The 14,113-nt window shown below is 43.4% G+C and overlaps 1 protein-coding gene across 3 annotated transcripts in view; it reads right to left on the minus strand.

Moving 5' to 3' along the window:
• VSIG10L (V-set and immunoglobulin domain containing 10 like) overlaps window positions 1-14,113 on the minus strand; it is a 427,245-nt gene that overhangs the window by 228,317 nt on the left and 184,815 nt on the right. For 2 of the 3 annotated variants that reach the window (XR_011260177.1, XM_069604794.1), the window contains exons 5-6: window positions 4,555-4,806; window positions 610-885 (exon numbers count right to left, since the gene is read on the minus strand). The exons of the other annotated variant lie outside the window; for it this stretch is intronic. Coding sequence is in view for 1 of the 2 variants with exons in the window: in XM_069604794.1 (XP_069460895.1) it covers window positions 610-885; window positions 4,555-4,806 (528 nt within the window). In the remaining variant the exon portion in view is untranslated. The remainder of the gene's footprint in view (window positions 1-609; window positions 886-4,554; window positions 4,807-14,113) is intronic. 3 annotated transcript variants of the gene reach the window in all.

Here is a 14,113-nt window from a genome sequence, read left to right on the forward strand (position 1 = left end):
CACCTTTATCCCTAAGCGAAAATGAATTGAAGTTGGCCAAAAACAGCTTTTGTTCCATAATTTGTAACGTTTGAACCGTTGGACAAATTTATCAAAAGGTTCCTGTTTCTTTCAAGGTTGTTTCATGGTAGGGGCCTCCTGAACTCACTATTCTGCCTCACCAACTGCCATGTCTCTCTCTCTCTCCCATTCCTGCCTCTCCTTCTATGTATCTACCCCAAAGCTCTGTTTCTCTTTGGGGTGACCTCCCTCAACAGATACACAGTTTTTGATAACATATCCAGCACAGCTCTGCCTTCATGTTTTCTCTAATTACCCCACCAACTATGCTCCAAAATTACCTTTTTGTGTGGGGCCTGGTCCACCTCCCACTGCACCATCACTTTCGGCCCGTCGGTGGCCTTGCGGAGTTCCACACAATGGCATACGTTCTGCTGAGCTTCTGTACCACGGCATATAGCCAGCCTCATGCAGACCCACAACAAATAAACTATTATACAAAATGTATTCATGCTTAGAAACATGCTCATCTTAATGTGATACCAGATCACACATTCTCACACTTAGCCACAGGACGACATGTTCTCCTGAGTTATAGGTAAAACTCACCGATCAGGTTAAGGGCTTGGCTTTTTTCTCCTAGCGGATTCTGACAAATGAATGAATAATTCCCCAGGTCATTTTCCAAAGAAAAGTTGGAGATAGTCAGTGTGGTAGTGTCTGGAGAGATGTTGTATCTGCCACCCTGGGACAGAGACTGGGAAGTGGGTCCAAACCATTTCACAGTGCCAGGATTAAACTTTCCATTGAAGTTCAATGCCACGGAAACTGTGTCCCCGACGACTGAATAAGCTTGCATGAAAAATCTGGTCACATTAGGAGCTTCTGCAAAGAAAAAAAGAAAAAGATACAATCAACAAGAGGCACTACTTTGTGCGATTATTGATCATGGCAATGGGATGGCTATTAAGACGAAACCATTAAAAAACATGCACCAGGTTTAAACACTGCAATTCCTGTAACATCAAGCATAAGCAACTAGTCTCATGGCAAGTCAGGTGAAATCCCTATATTTTGGGCTAATGCAATGACCTTAGATGTAGAGTTCCAATTCTGTAATATGTCACAACATGTTGTTAATTAGTATTGTTCTTAGTTAATCCATTTTGTTACTTCTTCTACTATGACCCTTGCCAATCTCACTGACCAAACATACTCTCTTTCTTGATCTGGTCAATTTTCCTTCGCTTTTCCTCTTCAATATGGGGATTACCCAAGGCTCTGTCCTCTGCCCCCTTTTATTTTCTCTCCACACAATTCCTCTTTCAGCAATAATTTCCTCTCTTAATCTTTTTTATCACTTTTCTGGTCATGATTCTCAAATATGTTTTTCTTTCTCTTGTTTTTATATATAGTGCCCTGCTCGCTAATCCATACCCAGGGATATCGTGCCCGGCTCACTAATCCACACCTGGGGATATAGTCCCCGGATCACTAATCCACACCGGGGATATAGTGCCCTGCTCACTTGCCCAGGGATACAGAGTCCTGCTTACTCATCTGCAAACAGCGAAAAAGTGCCTTGCCCACTATCCCAGGGATATAGACCCTGATTAATCTTTTTCTCCCAGCACTGTAGCACACCCTTCTTCTAGGTTCATGTGGCTCTTCTCTTCTGCAACACATTACCTCTTCTGGGACCAAAGTCTCTCTTTCTGCCCCTACCTTTTCTTGAGTCCATGGTCTCTTTCATTTGGTCTCAACTGGGCACTCCTTTTCTCACTGGAGCCCACCGCACTTCTGGGGTCCTTGGTGCTCACCTTTTCCTCACAGGAGCATACTCCTCTTCTGGATTTAAGCAGGGCTCCTATCCCAAGTACTGGAGCACAACCCTCTTCTGGTATTCAGGGGACTTCTCTCCCCCTCACTGGAGCAGACCCCACTTTTGGGGTTCAGTGCACTAAACTCCCGCTAACTGGAACAGACCCAACATTTGGAGTTATAAGGGACTCTTCTATCTCTCAAATGATCATACCCCTCTTCAGGGGTTCAGGCAACTCCTTTCCTCAGCCCCCGCCCAAAAGACATTGCCGCTGATTCTCTACTGAGCAATAGCGTAAATGGATGGTGTAAAAGCACTGTGTACGTTTATTTTGGAAGGCAGATGGAGTATTGGTCTTTGGTTCTTTACCAATGCAGGGCTCATGTTAAGGAAGGCGAAATGCAAGTTTTGTGTCAAGGCCATTCGCCATCTGTGTGATGAGCTGGCCGGTGAGGGTGCCAAGCCAAAGAAGAACCTAGTTTACAGCCATCATGGAAATTAATTTCCCAAGATACGCAGGAAGTTGTGTCCTACTTGGAGTTGGAACTGCTTTCAGTTCATGGAGCAAGTAGGTGTTCACAAAAATTAGGGAGCTGTGCAACAAGGGTACAGAAATTACCTGGAGCAATGAACGTGCGAAGGAGTTTGATGCCACTAAGTCAGTTATTGGTAATGCCCCTGCCCTGGCACTCTTTTAGCAGCATTTGCTAGCGCATTCTGATTTTAAACACCAGTCACACCAGCAAGGAGCCATTGAGAGGACAATTTATCTGCACCACGTACCGGTAAAAGGTGAGAAATATAGATAATCAGTGATCGAGAGGGAGGCGTAGTTGCATTTTGGTGATAAAAAGATCTGCATGTTTGTAGGGAGTTTGTAATCAAAATTAATCATAATCTCATAGTAGTTTTTTTTGTTTTACTTCCATGGGGTTAGAATATGTGTCCCACAGGATAATCAGATGGGTCATGCCTCTGGAAGGACATTGGAGCTACAGATTGTTCATGTTCTGGGCAGGGAGACTGATGTTTTACCAATAAAGGCCTTTGAGGATGAAAAGGTAGAGGGGAAAATATATAAACAGGACATGTCAAAAGAGCAAGTAGGTACTTCAATAGGCAGCAGTGTGGAGCATGAGAGGAGGGAGACAAGGAAAGTGATGGCATGTGAAATTAGCTGTGAGCATGATAAAGAAGTTTGGACAAGTAACTTTTGAGTGAGGAAGGAGTTAAAAGCATTTCACACAGTCAAAGATTACCTGAGTGTTCGAGGTAGGAGATTAGTGCCATCCTTGGCAGTCAGAATCAATTATTTAGTGATGTGTCATGCAGGATATCTGGGCATGAGGATAACGAAGGGTAGAGTTTAAGAGGAGAATGGTGACCTTCGGCGGATAGTGAGGGGGAAAGTGGGATGAAGGGCGGATCTCACTGTGTATTCAGTGATTAGATATTGGAGTCTCATGTCCATCCGCTAAGGTCCATTAAGGTTCCAACCTTAGGAATTTGTAGATTTGGATGTTCGGTTCCCTTATCAGGGAGTGATGCAAAAAGAATATAGCCTTTGGATTCGTTTTTTATGTGGGTATGGCCCAAAGTTGTGTACACAGCAGATGCAAGAGTGGTCATGAGTTTCTCACTCTCTGACAACAGGGTACAACTGACTTCAAAGGAGCTGGAGGTGTTCCAGTGTCAGGGTGGGATACAGCATCACAAACTGTCATGTCAAAGCCTTCCTGAAAGCCAAATGCTTTAATTTCACCCCTGTGTCTGTGAGGTGGGAAGTTGCCATGTGGTGTGATTTGGGAGAGGGAGGCTAGGAAGAAACTAGTAGCATTCAAGTTGCCACTCAAAGCCACAACAGGGTTAATTAAACCCTTTTGAGTTTCTTTGCGAGAGGAAGCTTAACACCAGGATGTGCCTTCCATGGCTACGTAGCAATTGGTATATTGATTGGAATTACCATAGGTTAAGGGAAGAGTGAACCAGGAGAATGCCAAAATGAAAAAAGCAAAATGACTGGTTAAGGTGGGGGATTTGTCTAAGTGAAAAGACTGGGTTGTATCAGGAACAAGGAGTCACACATTTGGTGAACCCTCAGGGAGTTGATAAGGTTCTCACTGATGCCATGATCACAGGGGATTGGGGAAACACCTTTAACAAAGTGTGGGTTGCCATCAAAATATAGATGCCTTATGTACTTATTTTGCTTCGCCTGCGAAGGGTGAGATGTGTTATGTGTGACTATTGTAGTTAGTTGCTTACAGGCTACCACTTAGACCTGTCACAGAACCATGGGAGCAGGGTTGCATTCAAGAAGGCTGAGGGTGGAGGAATTCCTGGATGGAAAATTGGTAACTGAGGGGTGGAGAGCTGCTGCTCCAAGGGGCCTGGTGAACCCTTTTAAATGCATGTTGTGCCTACCTGTATAAAGCTGCAACCTGAGAACTATGCAGTGCGTCTGCATCCTTGTTTCACTCTTAATATAGTCAGCAGGCATATAAATACAGAGGCATTCATGAGATTTTGATTAAAGTACGCCTTGGACAGCGGCAAGGGATGCTTAGGAGAGGGGACACTTGGTAAAAGCAGGGGAACATTTACTATTGATGTTTTGCTATGAACGCTAGTATTGGCAGCAGGGTTGTTTGATGCTGCTAAAAAGTGGGAAAAATATACATAGCCATTGAGAGAGGATGCAGATACAGAGAAACTGCGATGAAGCACTTTACCTGGAGTGATCGTGCAGTTCTGATTTAGAGATGGAACTGTGTAATTCCCCATGCAAACAATGCTCTTCCCGGATAGGCCAGCCACAGGCTTCTCATTGACATCCGCGAGGGACTCGAATGGCGTGCTTACTGAAAGCCCACTGAAGGACAGTTTGGGCTTGGGTGAGCCAGTGGGCCATGAGCAGAGGAACTGTAGAGCAGAGTTGTTATTGGCAGCCTGCAAGGTGCATTGTGGACCTCCCAGAGGAAGCTCTGCCAAGACAAAACAGTGGTGGAAACAAGGGAGACAAGAGGTGACAATTTCAACAGGGACAGAAACAACATTAAGTTCACATCATTATACCATGCACGTCCTCACTCATAGGTCGCATCTACTCCTAGTCCAGACTAAACCTTTAATTCTTCTGGGCTTGCTAACATTAGTACCCATTGCATTCGGTAATACTTACACAATTATGTGTATGGACACAGTGGTGGGTGAAATGTTTGCTCACAACTCTAAAGTCCCCTTATTTGAAGTGTTGCCCCATCCTTTTGCCAAGAATGTGGGACAGGAAATGACCAATTACCTGCTGCATCCTTCAATATTAACCATCTGGCAACTGCAATGGAAAGTTCTTTTTGGGCCGTATTAATATGTCAGAGGTTCCTCATTACACCTGTCACATGCTGGGAAGTACGCACCCTATATACATTCACCTATTTCTATTCATTAGAAATGTGTATCAGGTATAGAACCAATTAGTGCGATAAGAGATCCATCCAAGTATACACCACCACTTTTCAAAGCATTGCAACTAGGGAATATATAGTAACCAGGATGCTTTTGATGCACAATCTGATTTACAAAACATGTATCAGTAGAAAGAAAAAGAGAGAGAGTTTGTGTGTGTGAGGGAGAGAGAGACAGAGGGAGAGAGACACACACATGTGTCATTGTACACATACATATGTGTGTGTGTGTGTGTGTGTATATATTACACAGCCACGGTAGTGGCTGTGTAGTTATGGTTAAGTTGCTGTTTCCATAGGAAGAGCACTTTTTGGGCGGCTTATAACTTTGCTCCCCCTGGACGAATCCTCACCAAACTTTGCAAAAAAAGTATACGGGCCACTCTGAATTTGTAAAGTTTGGTGATGTTTGGTCCAGTGGGGGAAAAGTTATAGGGGGGGTCCCAAAACATCTTTTTTTCCCATAGAGTGAATGGGGGAAAAACTTTGCGCACGCCTAAGCCCAAACCGCTGGACAGATTTTCACCAAATCGGCAGGAGGACGACCTTGGTCCCGAAAGCATGCTTTTGTAAATTTGGTGCCAATCCGCCCAGTAGTTTTCTTTAAAACGACCAAAAAGTATGTCTCAAAAAATTAGTGATATCTATGTCCGCTCCGCGGTCACACTTCCCTGTTCGCTCCGCGGACAAGATACCGATTGGCTAAGGGGCTTGCGTCATGACCGCGGACACGCGACGTGTCCTCTGATTGGCTGAAGTGAGACGTGATGTGCGTCAGATTGTTTGGATGCGCCCGACACCTTGGATCCGCCGACAGCGCGGCGCCAACCAGAGGCGAAATGCTGTTTTGGGGAGTGTTTTGGTGTGTCAGAGTGCTTGGGGAGGTTCAGAGAGTAAGAGATGGGTGAAATACTGTATTCGTTTAGGCGGCAGGTGCTAATGATGTATTCGCCTTGCCCGCGCTGTCCAGGATGATTGTAATTACTGAAAATGAGGGGTCTCATAAGGATAGTATTGCCGTCCGTGCTGTGCGCCGGCAAGTTGAAACTGTTCTAAGGACACACGTGGTGTTAGCGAATATTATAATTGAGTACATGCCGCAGTTAAAAATGTTGTTTCTTTGGGTGTGGTTCTGATTTATAAGCCGCCATGGGTGTGATATGCTGCGGTGGTTGTGGCCAGGGCCTAGAGTCTTGGGTGCATGGCCGTAGGCCATAGGCCATACTCCCAAGACTATATGCCCTGGCCACAACCACCGCAGCATATCACAGCAATAGATACACCCGTAGTATTGAATATCGATCAGGTGGTTGTGAGGAGGGCCTAGAGTCTCGGCCATGCACCCAAGAACAAATGTATACGTGAAGTTATAAGCCACAATGGGTGTGATATGCTGCGGTGGTTGTGGCCAGGACCTAGAGTCTTGGGTGCATGGCCAAAGGCCATGCACCCAAGAACAAAGTTATAAGCACTGGAGTTATAAGCCACCATGGGTTATATATACTGCACACCCATACATTCGAATATCTATGGCCATACATCCCAGACTCTAGGCTCTGGCCACAACCACCGCAGCATATAACAGCAATAGATACACCCGTAGTATCGAACATAAATCAGGTGGTTGTGGGGAGGGCGTACAGTCTTGGGTGCATGGCCGAAGACCATGCACCCAAGACCAAATTTATACGTAGTGAAGTTATAAGCCACAATGGGTGTGATATGCTGTGGTGGTTGTGGCCAAGACCTAGAGTCTTGGATGCATGGCCGAAGGCCATGCACCCAAAAACAAAAGTTAAAAGCACTGGAGTTATAAGCCACCATGGGTTTTATATACTGCACACCCATATATTTGAATATCTATGGCCATACATCCAAGACTCTAGGCTCCGGCCACAACCACCGCAGCATATCACAGCAATAGATACACCCGTAGTATCGAACATCGATCAGGTGGTTGTGGGTAGGGCCTAGAGTCTTGGGTGCATGGCCAAAGGCCATGCACCCAAGACCAAATTTATACGTAGTGAAGTTATAAGCCACAATGGGTGTGATATGCTGTGGTGGTTGTGGCCAGGACCTAGAGTCTTGGGTGCATGGCCAAAGGCCATGCACCCAAGACCAAATTTATTTGTAGTGAAGTTATAAGCCACAATGGGTGTGATATGCTGTGGTGGTTGTGGCCAGGACCTAGACACCTAAGAACAAAGTTATAAGCACTGAAGTTATAAGCCAACATGGGTTGTATATACTGCACACCCATAGATTCGAATATCTATGGCTATACACCCAAGACTCTAGGCCCTGGCCACAACCACTGCAGCATATCACAGCTATAGATACACACGTAGTATCGAACATCGATCAGGTGGTTGTGGGGAGGGCCTAGAGTCGTGGGTGCCTGGCCGAAGGCCCTGCACCCAAGACCAAATTTATACGTAGTGAAGTTATAAGCCACAATGGGTGTGATATGCTGCTGTGGTTGTGGCCAGGACCTAGAGTCTTGACTGAAGTTATAAGCACTGAAGTTATAAGTCAGCATGGGTGTGATGTGGTGCGGTGGTTGTGTGCACGACCTAGAGTCTTAGGTGCATGGCCACAGGCCATGCACCTAAGACCAAAGTTATAAGCAGTGAAGTTATAAGCCACCGTGGTTTTGATATGCTGCGGTGGTTGTGGGTAGGACCTAGAGTCTTGCTTGCATGGCCGCAGGGTGTAGGCCGTAGGTTATACATCCAAGACTCTAGGCCCTGCCCACAGCCACTTCACCATATTACAGCCATAGATCACATGTATAGATTCGAATATGTATGAAATGTGTGAAATTATACTTACTGTTTAATTTGTTGAGATTCGATATATTTCTTACATGACTTTAGTACTTGGAGGAAATGTTCTTTTTCAATGTCTGTGATAAAAGAAAAGAGCATGTTAGTGTTTGTATTTTATAAAGACTTATTACATTATATAATACACATTTTAGCTTTTTTTTACCCTCATGTTTAGTTTACAAACCAGTGTACTGTGCATTTTGCTCAGTTTCTGTGTTTGTTTTTCAAATCATTGGGTCTGGGTGAAAAAAAATCCTTGTCGGATTAAAAAAAACCTTTCTTTGCTATGCTACAAACTATTTCTTTGTTTCCTTTGAGTGTTTACTTGTTGTTTCTGATTAATGTTCTATATGTTGGCTTGTTGCAGATTTTTTAAACAGTTATATACCTGTTGGCGTATTCTAACTCTGTATTTTTGTTACAAATCAGTGGTATTCATTTATCTGTGTGGTTGTTATACAATCTTGGGCAGTTAGATACCTGTTGGCGTATTCTAACTGTTTATAGTCTTTTAATTGAATTTTTGTTAATGTTGAAGTACACATTAGTTATAAAATTTTGGCTTTAAGAAGATTAAATAAGCGTTTGTAAGATTAGCTTGTAATCTCTGCTTTAGAATAATGCTACTATCATTACATTCGAACCATCCACATTTCTTTTTAATATATGCAGTGTAGTGACCTGCATTGGTTGTGGCTCCTGCGTGGTAGATTATACCTATTGTTGTGAAGGTTTTCTTACCAAGTGACACTTGACCGTGTGTGAATCCAGTCAGCTTGCAGTTGTTTTTGGTACCATTTGCATTGTAACGTAGAAGCATTAGCATTATGTAGTTACTATGGGTCTCATCACGAGTCTGGTGGTAACCCTTAAATGCGGCGGTAGCGCTATTACCGCCGCATTTAAGTGTCCGCCAGATCATGGCTTTGGCGGATTTCCCCCCAGCTCTGAGCTGGGGGGAAATCTGCGGCAAAGTTGCCGATTTTCGGCAAGATTACCGCCAGCGGGAAATCCGCTGGCAGTAATAGCGTGAATTTTCCCCATTTGGCCCAAATGGGAAATGAGGAATTTCCGAATGGGCCCAATGGGGAATGGGCAATAACCCTTCCGACAAACCCGTGATCCGGCACTAATAGCGCTGGGGGGTTTGGCGGTAGGGCTATTACCGCCAGCGCTAATAGCGCCGGCGTTACCGCCCAACTCGTGATGAGGCCCCTAGTGTTTGGATCAGTAAGGTGGAGCGATTATCTGAATTGCAGATAGTACATAATCTGCCATGGTTTGCATATTGTAGAAGTTGCTGAAATGGAATGGATTCACAATTAGGTATGGATACATACACAAATCGCTCATTAAAGATTTGTTCCTGTGTCACATTGCTACAGAGAGTGCATGTTTGTTTCCACATGTATGAAATCTGGAAGATTTCATTTATAGGTATGTTTTTGTTTTCGAGTACTTGTAGCAAGTACATTAGAAATTCTTGTGGATCTTCTTGTGAGTTTATAGTGAACCTCACCATTCCAGCACAGTAGTCCAATTCTTCTCTTATTCTGTGAACACTATACGTGTTGTCAGGATTGATTGTTGCGTTTCTATGAAGGACTAACATTTGCAAACACAATTGGTCTGTACTGTGTAAGTAAATGTTGTTAACAATTGGTGGCAATTGAAATAGAATATTCATTGCTACATTTGCATAGCAACTTACACCAGTTTCATTTGAAACTTTGAATGGACCAGATAGTTCTGTGTCCGAGTGTTTTTTTCAGAGTTTTTGTTCCTTTACTTTCACTAATAGGTTCTTCTTTGCTTGTGGTAATTGATGAAGTATTAGCTTCTTTTGCTTTCTTTGAAGGATTTGCAGTCAGATCCTGTTGCATTTCTGTTTGAATTAGTTTTCTTTTACAACGTTTTCCTTTTTCTAGAACAGGATATGATTTCAGATGGGGGGTGTACAGTGAACGCAGTCTATTGTATTCTAAAAGGCAAGGAATATCAGCGTTCACTTTACTTGCATCAAAGTTGATTCGAAATAGACCGTCAAGTGTACTTAAGCGTGATAGTGCTACGTAGCTCATGCCTTCTTTAACAACTGTGTTTCCAATATCTGTCAGTCAAACAAGTTTATTCGGTTGTATAAAGCAACCATTAAACGACAAGTAGACACAATTATTACACTAATTCAAATTACAAAAATCTTAAAATTACACTTCCATGAGAAAAAATAGTTAAAAACAATGGCGGAAGCAGCATACAAATACATTTGGCAGTTAGGCGGTTGCCTCGACATGAACTACATTAAAAGTTGTTTTAGTGAAGATTAGTTTAAAAAGACAATACAAAATACTTTAACCCAGTATAGGTACTATAGAGTTTTCTTACGGGCCCTCGCCACCTTGCAGTTTCACAATGCGATTTCTGAAATACATCGCTCTTTTCAGAAACGTCAAAAGAGCCCATGCAGTGTAGACTGATTCAGCGCTCAGGAGAAACACAAGAGCAGCCCTGTGTGTGCGGATCGTTGACTTCTTAAGGGCAGGAATCAGAGACATTTTACGTATGCCTGCATACCCTATACAGAAGAATAACAAATGAGAGAGATCCTCTCTATCATGTCCACAAACCGGGCAACCCGCTGAGTCAGAAAAACCCTTCCATTTATAGGTGTTGCCTTGCAACCGAAGGCAATCGAACCGTGCCCTTGTAATCAGCCACCTGTCCCTTTTTAACGTACTCCAAAGCAAGTAAGGTTGAATTCCCGTTAGACAACTAATACTTGAGTGAAATTCACCTTTGCTATGGCCACGCTCTAGCAGAGTTCTTTTGCTTGCTATGCTTTTACCCAGCAAGGCTTTGTACACAGACCCCTCACTTTTGGTCAAAATAGTATCAGGCGGAAAAAGGGCGCCTAAGTTGGCTTCACCCAGAATTGAGAAAACATACGCAAGCCATGGAATTTTTTTCCAGCCACCTTTACCCAACACGGTACGAATAATAGTGTGGCACAAGGAAGCTTGCTCGTTAGCCCACAGCCTGATCCAAAATAAAAGAGGGGCCAACGCCCACTGATCTTCCCAAAACTCCACACCCAACTCCCTATGGACGGCTATTCCAGATACACTGGACGGGAGCCCAAGCAGATTTTTAAAGAATTTGTTCTCCTTACTCTGTATTTCCCCTGTATTCTGGAAACCCCAGATAGCTGCGCCATAGAGGGTGGAAGCCACAGTTTGAGTACCATAGATCTTAAGGATCACATCCAAAGGCCGGCCCCTGCACTTCGACATAAATCTAAAAATTCCACCTATCTGTTGACTCATCTTAATAGATTGTTTGGTCACGTGGTCTTTACCATTTAAGGCCTCCGAAAAACTTATTCCAAGGTAATCAAAAGTCCTAACTCTAGGAATAATTTCGTCTGCACAAAGCATGGGTTTCATGGGCACAGGACGTTTTCTGCCAACGCACGCCATTACTGCCGATTTCTTAGGATTGATTTTTAGGCCCAGATTATCCATAAACCTTGAATAAGCATTAATCAGTATCTGTAGGGCCCTAGGTGTTCTTGCAAGAAGGACAGTGTCATCAGCATAGGCCAATACTGGAAACCCCCTTCCTCCCAAAACTAAAAAATCGGCCAATACTCCAATCAGGTCCTGTGAGAGGCCATTAATATAAAGGCAGAAGCAGATGGGGGCCAGCACGCAGCCCTGCCTCACACCGCACCCCACCTGGAAACATGCCGTACAATGCCCCCCAGAGCCACTTCGTACACAGGCCTCATTATTTGTATGGAGGTCAACCAAAGCCTGTAAGATTTCCCCTGGGCACCCTAAGGACCCAAGCACTGCCCAGAGCTTAGCTCTATCTACTTTATCAAAGGCAGTGCTTAAGTCCATAAAGGCTAGATAAACAGCCTCGCCCCTACCAAACACAGTATTAGCCACCAATAAATACAGGTTAAGACTTTGTTCTATGGTGCCTACTCCAGGACGAAACCCAAATTGGATGTCAGAGAGAACTGGCTGTGCCCCAAGCCAGGCTTCCATACGGGCCAGCAATATTCTCCCAAAAATTTTAAACGATGAATCTAGTAGGGAAATAGGTCTATAAGCACCGGGGCTAGACAAGTCTCCCTTTTTAAAAATGGGGAATATTATTGCCCTCTTCCACGAGGAAGGATATTTCCTCGATTTGAGACAAGCATTGAATGCCACAGTCAGAAGTGGGGCCCACAGGTCAACTGGGTCCTGGAACAAATCTGAGGGTATCATATCCGGGCCAGGGGCGCGGTTGTGTGCTTGGAGCCTGATTGCCTTAGCAGTCTCCTCCACTTCAAACATCAGACAGGGGCCGCTAAAGTCTATCTATCAATGCTTTGTCTAGGGCAAGACCTTGGGATTTATGAATGGTGACTGCATATGCAAGAGTTAGAGAAAATTGTTCTCTACGTACATACATGTCTTTGAAGAGAAGGAATCGAGCTGTTGAGCGCCCTATCCTTTTACTTCTGAAAGTTTGTCAAAGAGAATATTGACAAACTGAATGTTGTTGTCACGTGGGTATGTTTGAAAGCCAACAACTGTACCCAGTGCCCCATTAACTAGTCCTTGCTCCACGTCAAGGTTACGTTTAAGCATTACTCTACAATTTAAGGATAATTTTAATATTTTTTCCAACCCAGCTGTGTTGGAGCTTGAATTTTCTAAGGTATTTACTCTTGTTGTGGCTTGCTGACACATGGGTAGTGTCATACCATGTACGTCCAGTGTGTCTGTGGAGCAAATTTCAATTATTGGTTGCATTTCTTTTTTTTTTAAATTGTTTCATTGAATTTGGAACAGCTTGGAAGAGTTTGCATTAAGGCCATACATTTGACATTTTTGTGCGCTAATTGTTCCATAACATCAGTAGGACATGTGTTATCGCCATAAAGTGCATGGATGTGCCGGTTTTTCAATATTGCTTGTGCTTCTTGAGATAGTACACCAATTCTAATACTTTTTAAAATATTGGCGTAAGTGAGGTCTGCAGATTGACGCACGTTTTCTGTTAATTCTCTGTATTGGAAATGTTGCCAAAGGTTGACATTTCCTATGCTGCCAACAGTTTTACGGCAGTGTTTGTGTCCTAAGGTTTTAAAAATAGGTTCACCTTTCACTGGTGTCAATTGTAGAAGATCTCCGAAAACGATAATGTGTTTTCCTGCAAAGAGTTCTTCGTAGTTTGTTTTAAGTACTTCTTGCAATCTGAGGTGAATCAAAGCCAACATTAGGTTGGAGACTATGCTCACTTTATCTATTAGTAGTATTTTCATTTGTTTTAACACTCTGTGTAGTTCAATTGCAGCTTCTGTGGAAAGTTTGTAATAGTCTAATTTGTTTTGGTGTTCTACTGGAAGGAGTAGTAATCGGTGTAAAGTGACACCGCCTATGTTGGAGGCAGCTAAACCTGTGGGGGCAGTTACAACAGCTGACAGTTTGTTGTTTGTCAAGTGTTGAAGGAACTTGCTGATGATTTTGATTAAGAATGTTTAGCCTGAACCAGCTTCACCACTAACTTATAGCAGTATAGGTTTGTAATTTTGGCAGGTACATTCTTTATTTTCGTGCTGTACACCATGTGCAATTTCTTTTGTTACTTCTTCAAAAATGGTGTGCTGGTCTTTGTTAAATTTTGATTGTAGTACAGTTAAGTCTTCTGTATCTTCTTCATAGTGACACATGGTGTTTTCCACTTCTGTCATAGCTAATTCTGCCTCATTTGCTATTAGTGGCTGTCCTAGTGGTTCTTGATTTCCTGTTACAGAAGGTTGACTACTGTCGGAAGTGTCCTTATCTAGTTGGGCCTGGAGTTCTTCTTCATGTTGCTGTTCATTGCGCAACATTGTTCTGTACTACGTAAAGTTCACATTGGTGATAGCGCTTTCATTTGCTTTGAAAGCGTCTTCATAGCAGTCATAGTTATCTAGAATCTCTTCGTCTTTTCTCCAT

Source organism: Ambystoma mexicanum, chromosome 1p (assembly GCF_040938575.1).
Source record: "Ambystoma mexicanum isolate Mex_15411 chromosome 1p, UKY_AmexF1_1, whole genome shotgun sequence".
Taxonomy (NCBI): domain Eukaryota; kingdom Metazoa; phylum Chordata; class Amphibia; order Caudata; family Ambystomatidae; genus Ambystoma; species Ambystoma mexicanum.